Raw genomic sequence first — 23,038 nt, 5'->3', positions numbered from 1 at the left:
TGGAAGTTGTTATTTACATGACAACGCCTGAACGCAACACAAGCTCAGCATGAGTGCCGTGCTGAGCTGCTGTGCGAGCAGCGTGTTTGTCTGTGTGTAACAGCAGTCTGTTGGTTATTTACACAGTGTCCATAACAATAACTTTGTCAGCTGACAAACTGCACCGGGCTCGGGGTCAGGTTTGGTCAGGAAAATGCGGCCCGAGCTGCTCTAGCGTGATCACCTGTGAGTGTGGCAGAACTCCGCCGTGTGCGATACAGAACGCAGAAGAGAATTGTTAACGCGTGACCATGTAGAGACAGAAATGACACGATGGCATAACACCATAAATAGTATATTGTTATGTTATTATATGAAGCGTCCGTCGTGCAAAATAATATCAATGGGGGCTGTGGGCAGGACATTGTTACACGGCTGTGCCTGTGACTTCAGGCAGAGAGACCGCTGCATCAGAGCAGAAGAGCACGTTTTAAAATACATTTATTTTATCAATTAGTTATTAACTTTTACTATTTTTAGCAACTTGCCCGATCGGGCAAGTGAGTTGTTAGTTTACATGCCCGACCGTGAGTTTTACTTGCCCCGGGCAATCGGGCAATCCTTATTGTTGAGCCCTGGACATACATTTTGTATGCAAACCTACATTTCACTGAGCATATTCTTAAGTATGAATGTATGACAAAGAAAATTTCATTTAATCTTGAAATCTTATAGTTTGGAGCTCATCAAGACTGTCACTAAATTTGCTCAAAGTTCAATGAATTTGACACTTAGGCTGACTTGTATAATTAAATCCCAGAAGTGGCTTGACAGCTTTCCTAAAGAGAAGATTCATAAAACACTGCAACATAATTCCTTGAATTTATTTGGGTTTACGTCCGTATGGGTCACACCACACAGAGCGGTATGCTGGGACTCCTGATGCTACAAGCCTCAGTCCTCTGGTGCTCTACTGAACCTTAAACATGTTTATCAGTGACTAAGAAAACTCTGATACACCTGACTTTTTCTGATCAGTAGAGCCTCTACATTGTGTGTCCTCACCCAGCTCTTCTTCTTCTTCTTCTTGGCCTCCTGCTCTTTCAGACTGCCCATGCTGGAGTGGCTGGTGGTGCTGGCAAGGCTGGCGATGCTCTCTGAGGAGTTCTGGCGATTGATCAGCATTTCTAAATACCAGAGGAATAAAGAGCACATTGAATATTGGATCTAATATTTGTGCATGTGTTTTTTTTTTGTACATCCCGGCATACTCTGTACCTTTAGGTGTGATGTCCGGGTTACTGAGAGCCCCGTGAATGATTTCTTGGGCTTCTGTGTTTTTGGCCCTCAGAGCCTCGATGGTGTCCTTTAGCTCGGTGAGCTCAGAGTCCTAAAGAGGGAAGATATCAATATACATTCATGTTAGCGGAGAGGCTGGTAACTGAATCCAAGATTCTTCTGGACTGAGGACGTCTATACGCTTTCAACAAGGACGACAGGTTGAGTGGCTGAGGAAAACATGGAAATCCTGAGCCTCTGACCAACGACTCATTTCCAGAACAACCATGTCACCTGTAGCTTCCCATCCACTGACATGTATATGGTGTGTGTAACACAATTCATTCTTTAAAGTGATATTCAGCTTTGCCTTTTTGTTGTTTGTGTCCTTTGGGCAATCAGCCTTCTCTATAAAGGGCTCCCAGATGTGGAACTCACTACCGACCGAAATAAAACTAACCCGAGACTTACGGATTTTTAATAAAAATGTTAAAGTCTGGCTGAAACAAAATCAGAACTGCATGCACTTTTAATGGGTCACGACTTGGTATGATTTCTGATGTACTGTACATTTTATTGTACTGGTATGTAATTTTGATGTCTTTTTTCTTATCTTTTTTCTTTTACTAAAAGCCTAACTAGGGACGGGAGTTGAAAACTAGCATTAGCTATAATCTCTGTATGCAGAACATCAGTCACATTGACTTGTTTGAAACGAGTGGAAGTGTTACTATGTTAACCTGCATTGTCCCTATCAAATAAACTAAATTAAATTAAATTATGGGTCATTTCTTTAAGTGTCACTAACTTTTCCTTCTATAAATAAACTGAACCTGTCACACATGTCTTATGTGGTACAACATTCATTCATGTCGTAACATCACAGAGATACCTTCTGCTCTGAGGACACCGACAGGGTCTGCAGGCGCGCCGTCATCAGCGCCAAACTCTGCTCGAATGCTGCTACCAGATTCGCCTTTAGAGGAAGAAGGAGGCAGAGAGAGACAGAGAGAGCGGGAGGAGGAGGAGGGGTTGAAACAGCAGACAGGTATGAGTCACCGGCTGTATCGAATCAGTCTGCAGCTTCACACGCTCACATCACATCAAGCAAAATGGCTTTCTCCATCTGCTGGGAGAGGAGGGCGGGTGAGGATGGAGTAGTGGACAGCTGTGGGTGATGTCAGAGATGAAAGAGGATGTTAGGGTAATGGTGGCGAGGGAGGGCAGTGGCGTGGCACTGAGAGACAAATCTCTGCAACCTCGTGTAGCATGTTTGACCTTTAGGCTCGGATGTCTCGCACTATTTCTGCTGAACGATTAAAAAATCTTCTAAAATCCATGGATGACACAATCATAATGAATCTGTAAGAAATTTTGACGATTTCTTTATGATGGCTTTTTTGTTTTAAACAGTGGGTTTAGTTTCTTCTTTTGGTTTGATAAGTTGGGGAGATCTTCAAGCTTGTCGTGTGGCTGGTTTGGGTGTGTTTCCTTCCTTCCATTAAATATGTCCAGCCCATCATTCCCTTCTTCATTTTTCATGTCGGTACCTTGCTAAGGTATTTCCCTGGGGTCACATTTATTTAATAATACAATACTCTACCATTTGAATCAGTTTGAATGATGTTAGCGAGCTCCGAAGAACAAGCCTTTCAGGAGGGTCATAACAGCTGTAATGACTCGACAGACTCCAGTATGTTTTCACCCATCCTTCACTTTTACTGTTACATAATAATTCAGACTTTTATTGTGAAGTTTTATTGGTCTATATTCTATTTTAATTATTTCTTGCCATGTATTAAATCTTTCATGTTCTGCACCTACAGTGTCATTTCTGTACGACTTGTCCTATATAAATATGATCTGATGTGAATAAAAATGCAATAAGCTACTCAGAGTAGATGACTTCTTGTCTGATATCAGACAGAACTGTCAACTTATTTCACTCTGTTTCTATCTTCAGAATCAGCCAACTCAAACTCAGTCAGTTGTTGTTTCTGCAGCAAAACCTCAGATATCACTATAAATCAAATATCTTTGGACTGTTGGTCGGACAAAGCAAGAAAAATGTAACACCAACTCAGGCTCCAGGAAGTTATGCTGACCATTTTCAATTTGTACCGATAATTCAGAGTAGGGGTGTAACAATATATTGACGGTATTGACAACAACGGTGATATTTAATATGAAATTTTGATATTATGTTAATAATACACATGATAATATTTTAATTTCTTTCCATTCTCCCTTTGTCTCCCTCCCCCAGTGCTATCAGGTTGCTTTTTCATGATCCACTATTTGTAATTGCTCTTTTTTGGCACGGTTTTGTACAGTTATGATGCAACCTCTGCACCTCCCTACACCTGTATTTTGACTGTAAATCATTTGCCAAAAAAAGACAAAATGCTCAGTAGACAAAGTTTAAGATGATTTTGTCTGATAGCATTATTATAATTTTCAAATTGTCTACAGATATCGCCATAATATTGCTTTTGTGAAGTCTTTTGGTCATGATAATAGTGAAATCTGATATGGTGTCAGCCCTATTTCATAGATATAATTTATTGAAATAAGAGTTGGCAGATTAACAGATAATGAAAATATTAATAAGTTGCAGCCCTTGTCAACATGCATCGACGTAGGTGATGAGGTTAGCTGTGCCACGCAACAAGCCCAACAGAGATGTCGGATGACAGCAACTCGTCAGCTTGACGTCCACTCAGACTCATGCTGAAGCAACAGAGAGCGCCCTGGAAGCAACAGTCCAACAAACCTGGCCTAGCTGCTACACCCAGCATCCAAAGGTGCGGGGTCAGTGGGAGGCAGGCAGGGGGCAGCAGCGAGTCCAGCAGTCAATATACCCAAGAACGTAAAAGAGAGGGACAGTGGCGTTAGGTGTGGGATTTAACTTCTTACGCAGCAAAAACATATCCAGAAAGACACACACACACACAGACACACAGGCAGTTAGTTAAGCAACAGCAGTGGGTAAAATGTGCAACAGGAAACAGGAGACTGGGGTTCATACTGAATGTCTATTAGATCAAGATCAGTGGTTAGGTGGTGTTAAAGTAAAAGCTGAGCGTGATGGAAACAGCCAGACTCAAGCTTCTAGAAGCTGCAGGGTGAGACTATAGGAGGAAGAAGGAAATGTGTCAGCTGGTTCAATCAGTTAGAAGCAAGTTGAGGGTTAAGGTTAAACAGGTGTCTATCAAGACGGCAGAGCTAAAGGATCATAGTGACAGCAGTAAGATGTGAGTGGCAGCTAGAGAACTGGAAATATGGCATGTCTGCTGTAAGACCAAAGTGGCCTGGTGGTTAGGAAGCTGGGCATGAACTGCAACCGGGGACCTTTTATGCATTTTCCCCTCATTTACTTTCATCAGTCTACTGTCAGCTATCAAATAAAGGCATTAAATGCTCCATAATATGATACGAAAAAAGCCCAAAGTGTTGGTAGATCCTAGATATGTTATGACTGGATGTCCTCCTTACACCCTGCAAGTGGGACCGAGGCCAGAGTTATGCCTCGGCATCCAGAGTCATCTATAAGTGATCCTCATTTTATCAAGTGAGCAAGGATTCACACCGTATCTTCCTCACATCTCGCCCTCACAAAAATGCAGCACAGATATTAGATACACCTGTTAAATGGGGTTTCTGTATCTCCATTGGTTGTGGGGTACAAACTCAGGGACTTAGGAGGAGGTGCAGTCTACATTTGGGATTAATCACACTCTAGTAAAACATCTGGCATGCCTCCAACACAAAAAGAAATTAGCTTACAAAAAGAAGCCAAAGGGAATGTTGGGAAAAAGAGTCATACGTACATTAGCACTAAGCTGCATGGTCAAGTCGGCAACCTTTTCCTGGGAAGACTCCAGCTCTCGCCTCAACTTGCGGATTTGCTGTGGACAAATTGAAAAGTATGCAGTATGAACAATGTAGTACAGTACCAGGCACACAGCCAGACGTGTCGAGGATATCAAAGTTTTGATTATGATAATGCAGCAACTGAATGTGATGAAATGTTGTTGTTTAGCTTTGTTAAATAAATCAAAGAATGTACAAACAACAGATACAAAGGAAACCAGGGGGTAAATACACTCCAAACCAATGGAAATGTTTAATCGAAGGATGACAGTGGATTTTTACCACCTTTCTCATGCACTTGGATTTTTAAGAGGTCTGACAATGTCTCCATTAAATGTTAGCAGGTGGTGCTGAAGTATAAAGCGTATTAGAGATAAAACAAAATGAAACAGAGTTATGAGATCTGTGGTCACAAAATTCACTGAGCACTGATGACACCGTCTGATGAACAGACCCGTTTCAACAGGAAATGACTGACAGACGATGCAGAGAAAAGGCACAACAATGTGAGTTCAACAGTCATGGCACGTCGGCCTTACCTCCCCTTGTATCCTCTCCTCATTCTAAAGAAGGCATGGTGAGAACAAATGAACAATAAAGAGGGATAAGGTAGAGAGTTAACTTTAGGGGCAGTTATGAAAACTACTTATCCACAGTCAAAGGGACATCACTGAAGGTTTATAGAGAAAGGGAAGACTTTAAAGTCATTTTATATTAGGGATGCAAGGTTCTTCAGCATGTTAAAGAAGAGTTCAAACGTCCATGAATCATAGATCAAGGTTATTTGCCTGTGTTGAAGAAAATGATTCTATCTGGAGAAGCTTTCTTAAATGATCATTTGCTTCTTGAGGACAGGACAGTGTGTAAACTCAAGTCACAAAGCACTTAACTCCAGCAAAACATTATACTGTACATACAGTATTACAACTGTCATGTACTCACCGAGGAATAGTTGGATGAAGCGTTGGACGCCAAAGAGAGCACAGACCCATGCACTGAAACAGGCAAAGTAGAGATTTCACTTAATATTAAAAGTAACAGATTTTCATTTATTGTGCTTTTCTTTATTTTCTGTCATACATACATTATGTTACTATGTCAGATGTTCACATTAAGCGTGACCAAAGTTTTAAATAGTGAGGTAAACGCATGTCAAATTGATCCCTGTGAGAAAAAATACTGTGTCCAATGTCTTTTCTACTTCTGAGACAAGCTGACGTCAGCTCCTGAGGGATTTCTTTACATGGTCATCTGCTGTGTTTAAAACATGCAGTCTACAGTGCTACAATAAGCTGCATGCTAACATCAGGAAAACATGTAATCTGATGTTGTTTATTTCTCCCTGATTTTAGATCATATTCGTGCTGAAATATGTGCGGTTGTGTTGACAGGCTTTTATAGGTGATTTTTAATGGGACAAAGTGCCAATAGATACAGTCATTCCCCAGCTGCAAGTACACCACTGCCTGTAGCTACATGCCAACGTCATGAAAACTTGCTGCCAGTGTTGTTTATTTCTCCTCGATTTTGGATCATATTCCTGCTGAAACACGTCTGGTTGTGTTCAGAAGCTTTCACTGGTGATTTTTCATGGTAGAAGGTGCTGCTATTCTTCATTATAGTAATGCCCCAGCTGTATTGGGAGATACTACTAATACGCCAAGATACAGAAGACCCGGAAACGCTGACCAATCACAGCAGACTAGGCTTTTCTCAGGAGGGGGGGCTTAAAGAGACAGGCACTAAATGGAGTGTTTTAGACAATGGGTGAATACAGGTGTTCCAGCACAGACAGTATGAAGTGTTTTCTTTACATTGATGCATGTAAACATGTTATAGAAGAATATAGTAGAAACCTCAATACAAATATGAACCAGAAAATTAGTGTAATAGGCCCCTTTAATGCAATTTACAAGACTACACAGGAAATTCTAGTAATCCCTCCTATCTCCTTTCCTCAAAATAAATAACTTAAGTAGTGCATAAATTAAATTTTCATGACTGACAACCCTTAAGACAATGGAAAATCTCAGTCACCTACTTAAGAACATATTAATAACAGGCACATTCACAGACATGATTTAAGAGTTGTAAAGATATAAACAAACCTTTGCTATCACACTGAAATACATTAAGAACTTGGAGTCAGTGGAGGAATGTGTATTAATTATCTGAGAGTGAAAGCAGGTTTAAATTATTGGTGGAGGGTCTCCTGCTTTGCTTACATCTGGACCACAGATAGCGCCTTTAGGTCCTCATAACTCACTATTAATCTAAAATGGAGCAACAAAGACTCCCCTCCATTTTTCTTGCTCATGAAAACAAATGTCTTCTAACATTCTGCCTAACAGACTGTGTGCTGTATGAGCCGACAGCTCTGTTTCATTTGAGGCCATGTTGGGCAACTCCCCTGCAGGGGGGCCAACTGAGCAGGCTCACCATCATCACCCCCTGGTTCACGGAAAGACCCGCACCGCATCATGCTTTTTGGCCGGTCAGCCAGGGACATACTGCTGCCCAGGGGGGAGGATCCATAGAGATCGCAGGCTGACTCACTGGGGGGGCCTATGCTGTTGGAGCGAGATATCTTCGGGGTGCCACTGGAAATTGGGGCAACTATCATAAGAGAAAGATGTTTGGAAAGACAGTGAGTGCCACAGATAAAACTGTGGGATGCAGTGCTGTACAGCAACTTTCTCACACACACTCACACTCACACCAGCAGAGTACACCTAGGTATAGCACTCTTAATTCTGATGACTCAGTGAAAGGCAACACTTTGGTTCCACAACAGTCAAAGAGATAAATATAGCCTGACTTGACCCCCTGTTGGCTCCATCTCCAGCATATTTCAGACTTTAACTCAAACCTAAATGAGTACAAGTACAGGACTGTGATATTCACACAGTCACATCTAATACCATGATATTTTTTGTCAATACTTCATAGTTCAGACATGACTTGATTTATTATTGATTACTTGTGTCAACACTTCTTAACTCTAAAAATCTATGTGGGACTTTCCTCTCAGTGTGAACTTAATATCCCTGTCCACAATAATAATCAACGATAAGATGGACGGCTTATCAAAGACTTCAAGTCTCATTAGTTTCAGAGCTCAAACAGCGAGTGTTTTTAGAACTTGGCAGCCAAATGGAGCAAGCACACTCACCCACGTTGGTGAGAGGAGCCTTGCCGGAGGAGGGGTGGAGAGGGCGGGTGGGAGAAGGCAGCTGAGGGGGACTATCGCTCTCGGACATGCTGACTATGTTGTGGGAGTGGCGCCTTCCCGGTTTGCCGTCACTCTCTGACAGGCTTGAGCCATAGCGTCTGAGGAAAGAGAGGTCACTTTAACTTCAAAACAGTGGAGATGCATCACAGTGTGAGATTTCAAACAGAAGCTTGGACAGTAATTGTTTTGACGTACTCTAAGCCTTTCTTCGGCAAGGTGTTTCTGTCTGTCTGCAGGCTGTGAAGACGAAAACAAAAACACTGTCAATAGAGAATAAACAGTCATTGTGAATAATTCTTATAAAAATGTTTCTCAGAGCCTTACACAAACATCATCATTAATGTATTAATTTTAAGTTTTGTCATAGGACCTGCACGACACCCGGGTAAGATGTCTCATGGGTTTATTTTCTAATCCTTTTCATACATCTTGCCCATATGGCACACTGGGCACTCTCACACACGCAGCGTGGGCCTGCCTTAAAGTACATTTTTTTGGCAGGAAACTATTCGGACCATCTCCACCTTGACAGACAGAAATTTTCCAATAAAACCAGCCATCCATCATTTAAATGACACCTCAGACTTTCAGTTCCCAGAAAAGGCACATAAAACATAGTTGTCTGCTGCCAAGGAACTTATAGCCCAAAGCTGGATGTCTTCACACTGAAACAGTGGTTCAACTGTTTACTCACATACTATCAGCTGCTGGGGTAAATGCAGATGCTTCTATTATTGGTTCATAGAAGGAAGACTTGAGACGCTTTTTACTCAGTAACTATATATATATATGTATTTTTTCAATTTTCCTCTATTCACACTTTTTTTAAGGATGTTCCTAATGACTAATTTCCTGATGTTTAAATGGTAGTTTAAATTTTGACTAGTCGACTAGTCAGAAAGTCAGAAGACACGCAGAAAACAGTCAAAATTGAGCACAATTTAATCCATAAAGTCAAACATTATCTGAAAAACTATTGTGTATATTATAGGATCCATTAGAAATCAATAATCATTATTTTTTCAATAACCAAATCAGATTTTAATGTCACTGAAATGTGTGACACTTTGCAGCATGCATTATGAACACTGCACATCATCTCACAAAGCATGACAACAACTCACTAAATAAAGGTTAACCCATGATGATGAGTATTCAATGTCTCGACTCATCAACATTCAAAAACACTCACACACACTCATGCGGTAAGTCTCTCATACCTTAGTGAGCATGCAAATTGACACACACACACAAGTTTGTCGGGATCTCCTGTGCGCCCAAGAGCACCTCTCATGTTTGGCCTTGTCTGGAGTGTGTGATACTCGGACATACTTTCCATGTTGAACACCTGCAGAAAGCTGCGGACATGTACTGATCGTGCGCACGTAGTTACAACCACTAAGTATGAGAGTGCAAGTGTGTGTTTGTGTGTGTGTGTGTGTGTGTGTCAAAGAGACAGATGGAGAGCTGCTGGTTAGTCTCACATGCTGATCCAAACTCCTCCCACTTCCCTCTGGGTATCTTAATGATCTGTTTAACAGACTAGTAGTTCTGGTATCAAGCAACGTTTAATCATCTAGTCAACTAACCTCGCCCATCCCTACCTTTGATACATGAATGTTACATGTTTCTTCATATGAGACTTACTTGTCTGTGAGGTTGAGGGATGTCCTGCTTCCGGCTCCCCAGGTTCCAGCAGCCCTTTCTTCCTTGTCATGCCCCTCAGTTCTGACAAACCTGGCACTGGAAGGCACGCTCATCTGGAGGGGCAGCGACTCCATGCTGCGGTGCATGCCTGACAGTTTGGGGTAGAGCAGCGGGGACCCGCTCAGACTTAGGCTTTCACTGGTGTACGAGCTGGGGGAATCGATGTGGAGCACAGGCGCTGGGCTGGGGGTGAGGCGGGAGGAGGTGTGGGAACCGGCCAGGTCCTGCAGCTTGGAATATGGGGGGACTTTGGGCGGGAGGTCGTGGATGGTCACACAGGAGTCGAGGCTGTTGGAGCTGACCTTGTCCAGGTGAGCCAAGCTGGGTGGACGACCCAGAGACTTTGTGTTCAGCATCCTGGGATCAGGCATTAAAAAAAAAAGTTAAAATACAGAAACTAGGCGCATGATTTGTATTAATTTCAGTTTATTTTCTAACTTGCCATATATAGGCAGGCAGAGAGTTGTAATTGTACTTGCCAAGGTTTTGGGGTATTTGTCTCTAAGATCTCTGCTTCCGAATTTCAACAGGAAAATAAATCCAATTAAACAATGTTAAGCTAAACTAGTGGTACTCTACTTACGGCCCATGGGCAAGATTTAGCCCCTGATAGGGTGTAGGGTGGCTCACCAACTGTTTTCTAACTTACAATTAAAATAAACTGATTGACACGGGGAATTTTTTCTTAAAATAAGGCACCAGAAGTCATAAAAAGCATCAAAATAGAGCTTGTTTATTTAAAAAAATAATGCTAGGGGAGGATCTGAGCCCCAAATGTCCTCAAATCCCAGAAAAGCGCCTGCGTACCTGACGTGTGTGGGGCTGTTGCAACTGGATTTGCCTTGTTTATTCATTTTATCTGATATGATATGTGATTTTAATGTGATTTTCAGTCCTGTAGGGCCACAGCTGAAATTATATCCACTTTCAGTGTATTGTGATTGTGTATTAGGGGGCAGCAGAAATCCTGACCATATAAAACCGAACTTACTGTACCTGCATGGCTCAATACCACCAGAAAATAAATAAATGAGGGAAAAGTTATCACCACTAGATGCCACTAGAGTTCAGAGAGATTTTAGTTCCTTGTTCTTTGTAATGTGGGTGAACCAACTCTTTACAGTAATAATTATATGAGACACCTTGGTGTGGTGGGTGATGACAGTTCAGGGTATTTGCTGCTGCTGGTCCGTCTCAGGCCATGCAGTTTCACAGTGGACTCCCCTGCAGACTGAGTCTCCTCTCCTTTCAGAGAGCCACAGTCCATGTCAGCACCCACAGCCTTGGCCTTGGCTCTCTCCTTCTCCTTCTCTCGGTCTGTCATGTTCACCGGGCCTGTGCACGTTCTATTAGACATCTTGCTGCCGCAGCTACCTGGCTCTTTAATCCTGGGGCCTGTGGAGGCCATGGGCACAGGTTTCAGACTCAGCAGACTGGGGTCAATGGTGCCGCTGACAGGTCGAGTTGCAGGGCGACCGATCACACTGAGCGTGCTTGATTTGGCTGGTCGAGGCAGGCTGCGGTACTGAATGCTGTTTCGGGCGTTTGGCCCCAGGAAGCTCTGCTCGCTGCTGGCATCAAAACTGTTCTTTCGACCCGAGGGCACTCCTCCTCCCACAGGCTTCACAGGGATGCCTGATGACTTGGGGGTTTTCCCCACAGTGGCAGAGCCACTCGAGATGGTGGCGCCCCCTGCTGTCATAACAGTGGCAGTACCGGTGGCTGTTGGTGGTTTCTTGTAGCCAAAGGAGGCTCCAGCAGTGGGTTTAATCAAACCTGACGGGGGCTTGCGGTGCTCTCCATGATGATCCCTGCCAGCATCTGAACGAGACCTCTGTAGACCAGCAGTTTTGAGGGAAATCTTGGATTTATCCAGCGGCCTCTCAATTTTAGCTGCTACATAAACAAAGACATTGAATAGGTGAGTGACTATATTATGGCGATTTTAATTACATGTATTTAAAAGATGATGAGGAGAGGAATGTTTGACTGTTGCCACCATGACCCTGACAGGAATAAGCTATGTAAAACAATGGATAGATGATACATAGACAGACAGACTGATTAGGTCACCAGTAAAACCAGTAAACTTGTGCTCACAAAGATGACACCAACCCCACTTAAAGACTTAAACCAAAATGGATAATCAGACCTGTCATACATCATTCCTTTCTAACTAGTCACCTCCACATAATGTACATAAAGTAAATGTGCTGTCATTCCAGTGATTACAGCTGAGATAAAATATAAGCAAGCAACATCTGTATTTACTTAGAGAGCTTTTATGTGCCCATGATGTTGAAAGTGACTCACCAACGGAGTCTGACATAGAAGGGCCTTATGCAAAATGTTACTTTCTTTAACCCTTTTACAACCCATAAGACATGTCCGTGTGATGGTATCGATCAAAATCCGATCTGTATGGATCACTGAAGGACACATGTAAAAGTTTTTTTTTTGTTTTTTTTTTAACTTTGGGTTAAAGGGACAGTTTACTCCAAATCTTATAACACATATTTTCCCCCTTACCTGTAATGCTACTGAACAATCTAAACTGCTTTGGGCTGAGTTGCAGATTGTTGGAGATACCGTACATAGAGATGTCTGCCTTCTTTGGATTAAAATGGAACTAAATGGCTCTCAGCTTGTGGTGCTCAAAGTGCCAAACATTACATTTGAAAACCTCAACAGCAATGTCTCTTTCCAGAAAGCGTGACCTGGTTACTCAGAATAATCCACAGACCTTTTGAGCAGTTTCATGTAGGAACTGTTTTCTTTCCACCAAACTACACCCACCAACAGAACCACCGCGCACCTTGAGGATCAAAAGTTCTGTGGATTATGTTGAGTAACCAGGTCATGATTTCAAAACAGAGACATTGCTGATTTTAAAATGTATTTTTCTGGCACTTTAAGCACCACAGGCAAGTGCCATCTGGTTCCATATTCAAAAGACGGCGGACATCTTTACGGCCTATATCTAAAACACTGGGCAACTCACACCAAAACAGCTCTGACTGATAAATAGCACTACAGGTAAGAGGAAAAATATTCATTTTTAATTAGGGGTTGAACTGTCCCTTTAAGGCTAAAAGTAAGATAATTGTTTTAGTATATTCATACGAGCTGATAAAACGGATCTCGTCAGTCATTCGAGCACATCCCTTCAAAATGTATCCGTAAAGAGAATCTTTGTCCCCGTGAAACTGCAGCCAGCTTTCATACAATCAGATCTAATTTTAATCACTTATGTTTAAAGTTAAAATTAAGCTAAGGAAATTTAAATGAAAGGCCACGTAATGTTGGTATTGGAACTCAATTTTAACCTATCATTTAATCAAGGCATGTTTTGTTGGGGATTAAATAAATTTAGTTGCTGCAGATGGCAGACACAGCGTCTCTGCAGACATGAACAGTAACCAGCTTTTCTCTCAGATAATAGCAGAAACATGGCTCTGGGCTTTAAGCTCGGATTTTTTTTTTTTTTTTTCACTCAATGAAACAGATTTCATGGTGCATTTTTCCGTCAGTATTCTGGTGCTGTGCAACAAATCAAAACCTGGCTTTCGCTAAGGGGTACACTTCTGTATTCATCTTGACACCAAGCAGATATCCTTCTTGGCTGCTCTAAAAACAGGCTGTTTTACATTTGGATGCAGCATACAGACACATAATGGATGACACAGATTTCATAGTTAAAACAAGTTAACGACATAGGAGATAAACCAGATTAATCTGTGAGACGAAAAGCAGAGAACATAAAAAGTGAGAATACACTCTCAGATGTTACCTGCAACTTTCAGCGTGCTCTGTGATGTATGGGTGATGGGGGAGGTCACGCCCACAGGAGGATTACGACCCTTCTTGAAACTTCCTGGTTGACCCAAGCTCTGGGGCTTCCTTAGTTCTCCTTTACACGCTGAATCTTCACTGAGGCTTGGCGGCTTCTTCCTCCACTTGCTTGGGGCCTCCGTCTTGAGACTTCCCGTGTCGTAGCTGCTGCTGTCGAGCTTGTGTCCGGCCTTGCTGTCCTCGCTGTACCATGAGAGTCCACTTTCCACCAGGGAGCGCTTCTCCGCATCGGTGCGGAGCTGCAGAGGGAGAGGGAAGGGAAGAGGCACAGTGTGGGTAACCATCAGACATCTGTGTTATCTATGGAATTGACTGTTCTCTGTAATCTTTGTTTCATCTCAGCTGCATTCCAGTGGGAAGCAGGGCAAGAGACTGATATGCCCAGAGCGGAGTAAAGAAAGCCACTGAGGAAGACAAAGGAAGGAAAACAGGGGGAAACAAGCCATTTATGGATTTAACATTTTCAGAGATAAATCAACACCAAAGCTGCAATGAACAATTATTTTTATTGTTGATTATTTTCTCAATTTGATCAGTTGTTTAGTCTCTAAAATGTCAGAAAACAGTAAAAAATGTCAATGTTTCTCAAAGATGACGTCCTCAAATGTCTTGTTTTGTCCAAAACCCAAAGATGTTCAGTTTACTGAGTAAAGACAAGTAAAGAAATCAGAAAATGCACCCATTTAATCAACTGTAAACAGAAAATTTTGACTTTTTTTCCCTTAAAGGTCCCATATTATAAAACGTCTGATTTCCAATTTTTTTTTTAAATTATAAAGCAGGTATAGCTGCTATATAAATACTGATAGTATCGAAATGTCTCAATCCACAGAGAAATGCACACAGTCTGTATTCATAAACTGTGCCTTTAAACATGCTACAAGGACTTCTGTGAAATTGCGATGTCAAACTATAATATATAAAGGTAAAAAGTGCCGCTACAGTTGTGTTACAGTCATTCGGCTGCAATGACGGTGCAGAGACATCGTGAGCCCAGATGTTGAAGACCTGGAAAGACTGACCAGTCAGAACAGATCGGGCTTTTTCAGGATGGGGGCTTAAAGAGACAGTCGTAAAGCCCAGTTCAGACCAAAGATTCATGACGAGATGACTTTAAACAGGCAACTACTTGCAACGCACTGTTCTGCACATCCTAAAAACCTGCCGGTTCACACCAATGCAACTACTAGATGAGATGGTGTATTATGCAACACACAGCGAGCAGCAGCGACCCATTGTCCAACACCGGCACACCTGACGATGGAAACAGAGGGCTGGGTGGAGACAGAGCATCTGCTGCAACAAGCGAACAACGCCGTCTGCAGTCATTTTGACTCGACCACCAGACTTCACTACAAGCTGATTGGCTGTTGAAACAGGCCATGTGCTTTACATTCCAAAATCAGCCACCAGCAATTTGACCAGGGGAGTTGCAGGTGACACGAGTCGAGCTCAGACGACCAGTTCACACCGCTGCAACTTTTCTCTGCAACGTTCTAAAACGGTTTTGTCTCTTTGCGAATCATTGGTCTGAACTGGGCTTAAGATGGAGCGTTTCAGACAGACGGTGAATACAGGTATATTCAGGCAGACCGTATGAGAAAAATAAAGTGCTTTTTGAGCAGTAACGCATGTAAACATGTTCTAGTAGAAACCCCATGTACAAGTATGGACTTGAAAATGAGCATTTTATGGGACCTTTTAAAAAATTACTCAAACTAATTAATTTTCAATTAGTTGGCCAATATTTCAATAGTTTACAACTAATTGACTAATTGTTGTTGTAACTGTAAATAAACACATTAAAGAATAAAAAGGAAAATGTATAGAGCAGAGGAGAGCTTGAGCCTTTATTTTCTTAATGTATGACAAAAAAAGACAGCTACACTATAATAGAAAAAGTATCATGTGGTGCATTGAGGAGGTGGCACTGAGGACAAAATTGGGCATGCTGCTTTTTGGCACCTTATTAATGTGATACAGAGCGACAGATGGCTCATTGAGTAGCACTAATATTCATTTCTCCCTGGTGAGCATTCTGTAAGTACTGTAAGCAAAGGACAAAATCTTTACCTGTGTTAAAGACAGAAACCACCGCTTATTATCTAAGGTGAACACGAAACAAGTTCGATCGAATTTAAAGATCCACTCCTGACATATTTTATGTCTGATATGGTTTTTCTATAATTTACTTTGTTGAAATTTCTTAGAATTACATCTAGTACTTTTCCTTTATTGAACAATCCAGAATATATGTCACAAATCATTCGTGTCTTTAAGTTTATGGTAAGCACAGAGAGACTTTCCACCGTCAGATGATCCTGAAAACAGCCCTCTGCTGAGGCATCATTGTACACAGTGCAGGTCAAACATCCAAGTGAAGTAACAATAAGCAGAACACATTTTTGAGTGAAAAGGGGCTTCAAGGCTCTGTGTAACAACCGGACGTTACCATGTAATTTTCTAAAAAGAAACAGGAGAGCAGAGATTTATTGCACTGTGACAGATCAAGATTCTCTTTAGTTTCATTGTAATGACAGAGGTGAGGTCTGCGGTGCCTTTTTGTGGCCTTGTCAAAACAAAGACCTTGCGTTAAACACACAACACAAAGTAAATCACAGAGTGAAGTATTGAAAATGCTTCAAGTAAAAGCCTCGGCTGCAATCTTTTGCACCCCTCTCACAAAATAAAAGCAAGATAAAAGGAAAGCCAAACGTTCACAGGCTGTTAGGTGCAGTATTTTAGCTCACCATAACAGAAGAGTTGCGTCTGGATCCCAGGGGTGTGCTCGGGAGGGAGTTAAGGGAGGAGCTGACATTGAACTCTTCTGAACTGAGGTTCTCCGAGCCATCGCCGTCACCGTCGCTGAGCCCGCTGCTGATGGAGCTGCTCTCATCCCAACTGAAACGAGACAGGATGACCACTTAGTAAAAACTATCAAGTGAATGGCAACAATATGAGTTCACAGAAGGTAAAGCTGCAGAAATCTGAGTTTAAGGGGAGAAACGGCTGGCAGCAACAGTGGTCTGTCCATCTGTCTGCTGTAAGCTGTCTCCGGAGGTGGCCACATGCTCAAACAAGCAGGTAATTCCAACATGGCTGCAGCTGCTTTGATTCAGCTAATACATCAGAGCTCCAGACCATATGGTGACCAAAGCTTCAAGAATGGATCTTTCAGTTTAGATTAATACTATCTAATATCCTCCTGAGACCCTGTGTCCTCATATGAAGACATCATATTTTGGGTTTACTTGACTTTTTAATTCATTCTTCTAACTTAAACCTGTTGTCCTCATCTGTGGACACTTTTTGTGCCATCTATTAGTGGTAAGAGCACAATACACTAATCCATGTAAAAACAAGATGGCAGCCATCTCTGCCAAGTCAGCCTGCAGCCAATCCCGACACAAAAGTGGACAAGTTCCAAAACCTGATCACATTTTATGCTGTTTATTTATAATTAATAATGTTTGTAGTTTGATATGGCAACAAATCTGAGCAATTTAAGCAACAGTAACAAGCTAAGACAGTGTTAATTAGGAAGTACTGGTTTAAAGACACTGAGCCTTTATCATCGTCTCGTTTGAGGACACTGGGACTTAACTATCATTGACAATGTTTTTATACTTATCGGGCCCTGTTGAGAAATTAAAAATGCATACCCAACAAAAGTTCGGGTCTCAGGAGGATAGTCTGCCATATGCTTGTTCCAAAACTTTCTGATATTTGTATAACAAAAAGCTTTCACTGCAAAAAAAGATGTATAACAGCTCCTTGGCTTACTGCTAAGACCCAAAATAGTATGATTATGGTGCCAGAGGCTTTAATTCATTCAGCTCCATAAAATCCATGCTTGTGTTTGGAGCTTTCTTCACCCAATATAACCCACCGTTCACAAACTTTACAAAGGTGAATGGAGCTTAGCAAACCACCACAGCTTATTTGGGAAACTCGTAACTAGCAGTCAGTCAGATGGTCAGTTTGGACGGGTAATTCTACCCTTAAAAATAAAGCTTAAGAAAAACATGTAAGCTTCAATAAATCACCACAACTGCAAAGCTAGCAGTTTTTAAAACAGAGGCCAACACACTGCGATCTTCAACTGTAACTTCAAGGGGAACTTTACAGGATATGCTGATAAATCACGCTGCATAAAAAGGATGGCAACTGACAGCTCAGGGTTTAAGAAAGCGGTCTGGTATGCTCTATGAAGCAGGATGAGGGGAAATCAGAGTGACAGGCTTCTAACCCCTCCCTGACCCTTCCCTCCACCCCACCATGAAGCCCTGCGTCGCCCCGAAACAGATGCTGCCAGACTGGCCTCTCATGTGAGGAGGGCACCGACAGCCCGGAGAAACTGCTCGCTGGGCATCACGTCTCTACATACATCATATTTGAATACATTTAAAATGCAGATCACTGCGCGGAGTTCAACAAGAGGTGTAGCTTCTCAGTCAACCAAAACATCACAAGAGGATAAAACAATTCAGAGGCTGAGGGGGGGTTTAAAATTGAAGAGGAAAAACATTTTTTTATGTGCTTTAGAAAAGCAATAATGCCTTGTTGAATTCAAAAATTATATCTCCAGAGAGCTAAAAGCGAGTCCAACTCAGATTTGTATAATTACGTTCCCCATCATTACCACTGGCAGCCGCAGGTGGTAATCAAATTTATGTTGGCGCACAAAAATGTGGCACAGTGGAAAAGGTAAATTAATAAGACCCTTTAAAAGCTGAGTCACTGCTCGAGCTGAATCGGTTCTTTCCCCTTTCTTTTGCTTTCCCCACCGAGCTGAAAATGCTCTTTGTGGCTCTGCAGGCTGCAATTAGCAGAGGCATGGAACATGGAATTGCATAGAAAAATACAGGGGGACAAAAATGGCCCATACACGTTCAGAATTGGATATAATCACATGGCTGTAGCTGAGTCGTAGTTGTAAAACAGACAAAAAGCTTACCCTGACACTTTGCTCTGGTTTGAAGCATTCTCATACACAAAAGCAACATTTTACTGAATTGATTTGTGGCCACAGATACATGACCTCAGCAGCGTAGCCTGACAAGAGCAGGGAAAAACCAAAGATTAATGTTTGATTTGAGAGTTTAAAAATGTTTTCACATACCATCAATACAGAGAATAATTTTGATTTACATTAAGCCCAGATGTTCGTGCTATGTTTGAACAATACCACCTCTGTCAGGGGCGACAGAGGGGCCATGAATAACCCCTCGGGGATGTCAGCCTAAGAAGAGGCAGGAGGGCTTGCGGGCTGTTGATATAACAAGCCAAAAGTGTCTGCTCTCAGAGGTGTAATCTAGACAGGGAGGAGTGGGAGTACGCCAGCAAAGTGCATGCTTCGTACATAGGGCGGCAATTAACTTTTTTGTTTTTTGTGGCACGACTCCAACGTCTCTGATTTGTGTGTCTGCCGTATGCTTTTATTTGAGATGGCTGGCTGTGAAAATGTTTTGATTTAAGAGGACTGAGAGATGATTGGTACGGCGGAGCAGGGTGGGGACGTGACAATCACCGTCCAGACTTGGACCTGGATTCAACAACATTATTAAAAACACATACACAAGGACATATATTTATAGTTTAAGACAATGGCAAGACTTGTAGCATTGGTGCAAACAAGACAGATGAACAAAAGAGAGCACACAACATTTTACAGAGAAATAAGGTGAGATTACTGTAGCCATAAAACCAGATGAAATTGCGCACAGTCAGAAGAATGCATCTTGCAATTCACTTCTGGCACCATGTCTATTTTCTGTATAAAAGACAGCAAAGACAAAGCTCATGGTGTGCATGCCTATGGCTGAGAGAGTGGTGAAGACATCCTCTATTATGCAGATAGCTGTGGTAGAAGGACCACAGTGTCCTCCAAGAATAAAAATGTGTTTCCACAGATGTTATCACTTGAAGTGCCAAGTCATTGTCAGCATGAAGCTAGTTTTTTCAGCTTCATATCAACACAATTCACACATGTATAGGCTAACTCTTAAACAGCAGAACCTCAATTAAGTAACGTTAGTGTTACTGACTGAACTACATTTTATTATTTTATTATTTAACTATAATTTAATTAATTAGGTATAATGAATGCTGTGAAAGCAGCCGAATTCATCCTTTAATTATGAGTATTTAATCGGCAAATGTTACTTTAGTGTACCATTAGTGAGAAGTCAGGTAATATTAAAATGATTTAAAACCAACGAATAATTGTATTAGCTCAGGTCCCTGTGAGAGAAACGACCGTTAACGTTTGACATGCTGTATTAAGAGGAGGAATACAGGAAATTCACAGCATAAAAATGTCGGAAAAGTTGTTCAACGTTGAGGGGAAAACCCGTACTGAAATATCATCTTTACCTTGGCGTAAAAAGTAAAGTCCTTTTGGCTCTTGGCGCCGACTGCAGAGGAGGCACTTTGCCGACCAAAACACGACCGCTCATTTGTGACCGTTTTACACCTTCAGCCGAACACAACTTCCGTGAATTATCCGCGAGCTGCTGCTGCTGCTGCGATTCAAATTCATATCCTCCGTCAGTAAAGACCCCTTTTTTCTCCCATTCAGAGAGCAGAGAGAAGCGGTCTGCTGCTGACTGGACAGGCTACACCCCCTTCCCCAAACACACACACACACACACACAAAAAGAAGAAGAAGAAGGGATGACGAGACCAGAGACCCTGATGTTCCTCTGAGAGATGATGGCCAACGGCTGTCGAGCTGAGCGGTAACCATGGTAACCTCATGTAAAACGTTAGTGACCGCTAGTGAGTGATGTGGTTAATCCTGAATTAGTACATTAAAGGGAAATTTCGGTTTATTTCAACCTGTCTCCTATCGTCCTAAATTTGTTTCAAGTGACTCGTGAGGAAAAATAATAGTTAGCATGTTAGCCGTTAGCCTAGATACAGCCGGGCGCATTAGTAGCGTCAGACCTGTTAAAACGTAAGTGAAAGGGCATACTTCAAGTGCAAAGTTAGTCCACTAAACAAGCTTTTTTTTCCCCACAAAGGCCGCCTCATATCGTTAGGATAAATGTCAGAGAACATATAGAAAACGACATGTAGACGTGTTGTCTTACCTTACCAGTGTGCTGCCATGTTTGTTTATCATCTAGTGCTGCTTTCCAAAGCGCTGCCGAAATATTGTGAGAACAAGCAGCTATCTCATAGCATGCCTGAACCAGCAGCAACCGCTGGAAGGATACACTGACAAAGAGCTTCGAGAAATTGAAGAACGGAGGAGGAGAGAGAGAGAGGCGCAACAGGTAGAGGATGAAAGGCTGCTGCAAGGCTGCGTAGCTCTGGAGATTGGTGGTGTACCTGTGAATGCTGTGCCCCAGTGCCCACAGAAGAGGAATGCCTCTGTTGCAAGGAATGGGACCAGTTGCAGCCTTATTTTCAAGGTCTGGATGTGACCGAGGACGAGACACCTCCACCTGGAGTAACGTTAGTATCCAGCTGGGCTTTATCTAGAGCTGGCAAGATATATTTCGGCCGGCGCTTTGGAAAGCAGAGCCAAAGGGATAAACAAACATGGCAGCACACCGGTAAGGTAAGACAACACGTTTACATGTCGCTTTCTATATGTTCTCTGACATTTATCCTAACGATATGAGGCGGTCTTTGTGGAAAAAAGCTTGTTTAGTGGACTAACTTTGCACTTGAAGGGATGCCCGTTCACTTACGTTTTAACAGGTCTGACGCTACTAATGCGCCAGGCTGTATCTAGGCTAACGGCTAACATGCTAACTATTATTTTTCGTCACTAGTCACTTGAAACAAATTTAGGACGATAGGAGACAGGTTGAAATAAACCGAAATTTCCCTTTAATACGTTTACTTACTGATTTATGTTTGTATGAATTGTCTTCTAACCAAAAATTTTGAAATCCGAATTAACGTTAGCCCCCCAAAAATTGGTTATAAAGTGTACAGTTGTTTCTAAGTTAGCCTAGCTGTGAAGTTAGCCTAAAAGTTAGCTTGTCTGACCACACTTTGAGTTATAAACCAAGATAACAGGAGAGACAGTTGATTAAAAGGGCATTACACCAATTGTACACATGAAGTTCAGCTTACTCCTCATCAGAAAAACTACTCAGCTACCCAGCCGACATTTGTATGGGGCCCACGTGGGTAGTAAACTGGATGAAAAATGAGCCATATACACCCATCAGCCAAAACATTAAAACCATTGGTGGTTAAAGTGAATAACATTGCTGCTTGACGTCCTCCAGACAAAATAAACCCCCTCATGGCAACAGCACTTATCGATGGCATTGGCCCCCCAGAACTGCTCAGACATGACCCAAGGAATGGGACAAAGACCGCAAGGCGTCAAGCTGACCTCCAAATACCCCAGATCCCAACCTGATCGAACATTTGAGGGACGTGCTGGTACCCCAGCAAGCATTTTTTGGTTTAAAAAACGTCTAATAGCCGTCTACATGAAGACCTGACATCTAGGCTAAATCACGGCTGAATTTGGGCTGTCAGTGAAAATTTGGTAGACGTCTAACCATAGCCAAAGTGTAGACATCATCAATTATACGGCTATGTAGAGACCATGTCCAAAAAATGGAGATAAACATATTTTAATTACTGTTGACTCTCCATATGTGATTGAATATCATACCGCATGCCATCTGCAATGGCGAAAATTACATTTAATCAATTTCAAAATTAAATCGGCTAGATTTGGGTTACATGTAGCTAGACTAAATTGGAGCTAAATATAGCCAATATGTTTAAATCACGACCTATAGTGTCTGGCACCAGGGCATTAGCTTAAGATCTTTTGAGTCCTGTGGGTTGTGAGGTGGGGTACCAGCACATCCCACATCAGTTAGGGATATGGGAAATTTAAAGGCCAGGTCAATGCCTTGAGCTCTTTGTCCCATTCCTGGGACAATTCCTGAGCAGTTTTTGTGGTGTGGCATGGCGCACTGTCCTGCTGGGGGGCCACAGCTACTGGGGAGTGCCGTGGCCATAATGGGGGGGTGCCTGGTCTGCACTGGTGTTGAAGTGGGTGGAGCATGTCAGGTGGCAACCACATGAATGTCAGAACCCAAGATTTCCCAACAGAACATTGCATTGTAACGAGAT

General features: G+C 42.2%; 1 protein-coding gene across 1 annotated transcript in view; it reads right to left on the bottom strand.

The window, feature by feature from the left end:
• Positions 1-23,038, bottom strand: part of nav1b (neuron navigator 1b) — a 79,592-nt gene that overhangs the window by 15,807 nt on the left and 40,747 nt on the right. Inside the window, exons 5-17 of the mRNA XM_050038340.1 lie at positions 16,672-16,822; positions 13,860-14,160; positions 11,212-11,965; positions 10,010-10,426; positions 8,558-8,599; positions 8,303-8,460; positions 7,570-7,746; positions 6,073-6,125; positions 5,670-5,693; positions 5,088-5,165; positions 2,150-2,233; positions 1,258-1,369; positions 1,045-1,166 (exon numbers count right to left, since the gene is read on the bottom strand). Coding sequence (XP_049894297.1) covers positions 1,045-1,166; positions 1,258-1,369; positions 2,150-2,233; positions 5,088-5,165; positions 5,670-5,693; positions 6,073-6,125; positions 7,570-7,746; positions 8,303-8,460; positions 8,558-8,599; positions 10,010-10,426; positions 11,212-11,965; positions 13,860-14,160; positions 16,672-16,822 — 2,473 coding nt within the window. The remainder of the gene's footprint in view (positions 1-1,044; positions 1,167-1,257; positions 1,370-2,149; positions 2,234-5,087; positions 5,166-5,669; positions 5,694-6,072; positions 6,126-7,569; positions 7,747-8,302; positions 8,461-8,557; positions 8,600-10,009; positions 10,427-11,211; positions 11,966-13,859; positions 14,161-16,671; positions 16,823-23,038) is intronic.

The sequence above is a fragment of the Epinephelus moara genome, chromosome 24 (genome assembly GCF_006386435.1).
Source record: "Epinephelus moara isolate mb chromosome 24, YSFRI_EMoa_1.0, whole genome shotgun sequence".
NCBI lineage: Eukaryota > Metazoa > Chordata > Actinopteri > Perciformes > Serranidae > Epinephelus > Epinephelus moara.
This window is presented reverse-complemented; position numbering and strand designations above follow the sequence as displayed.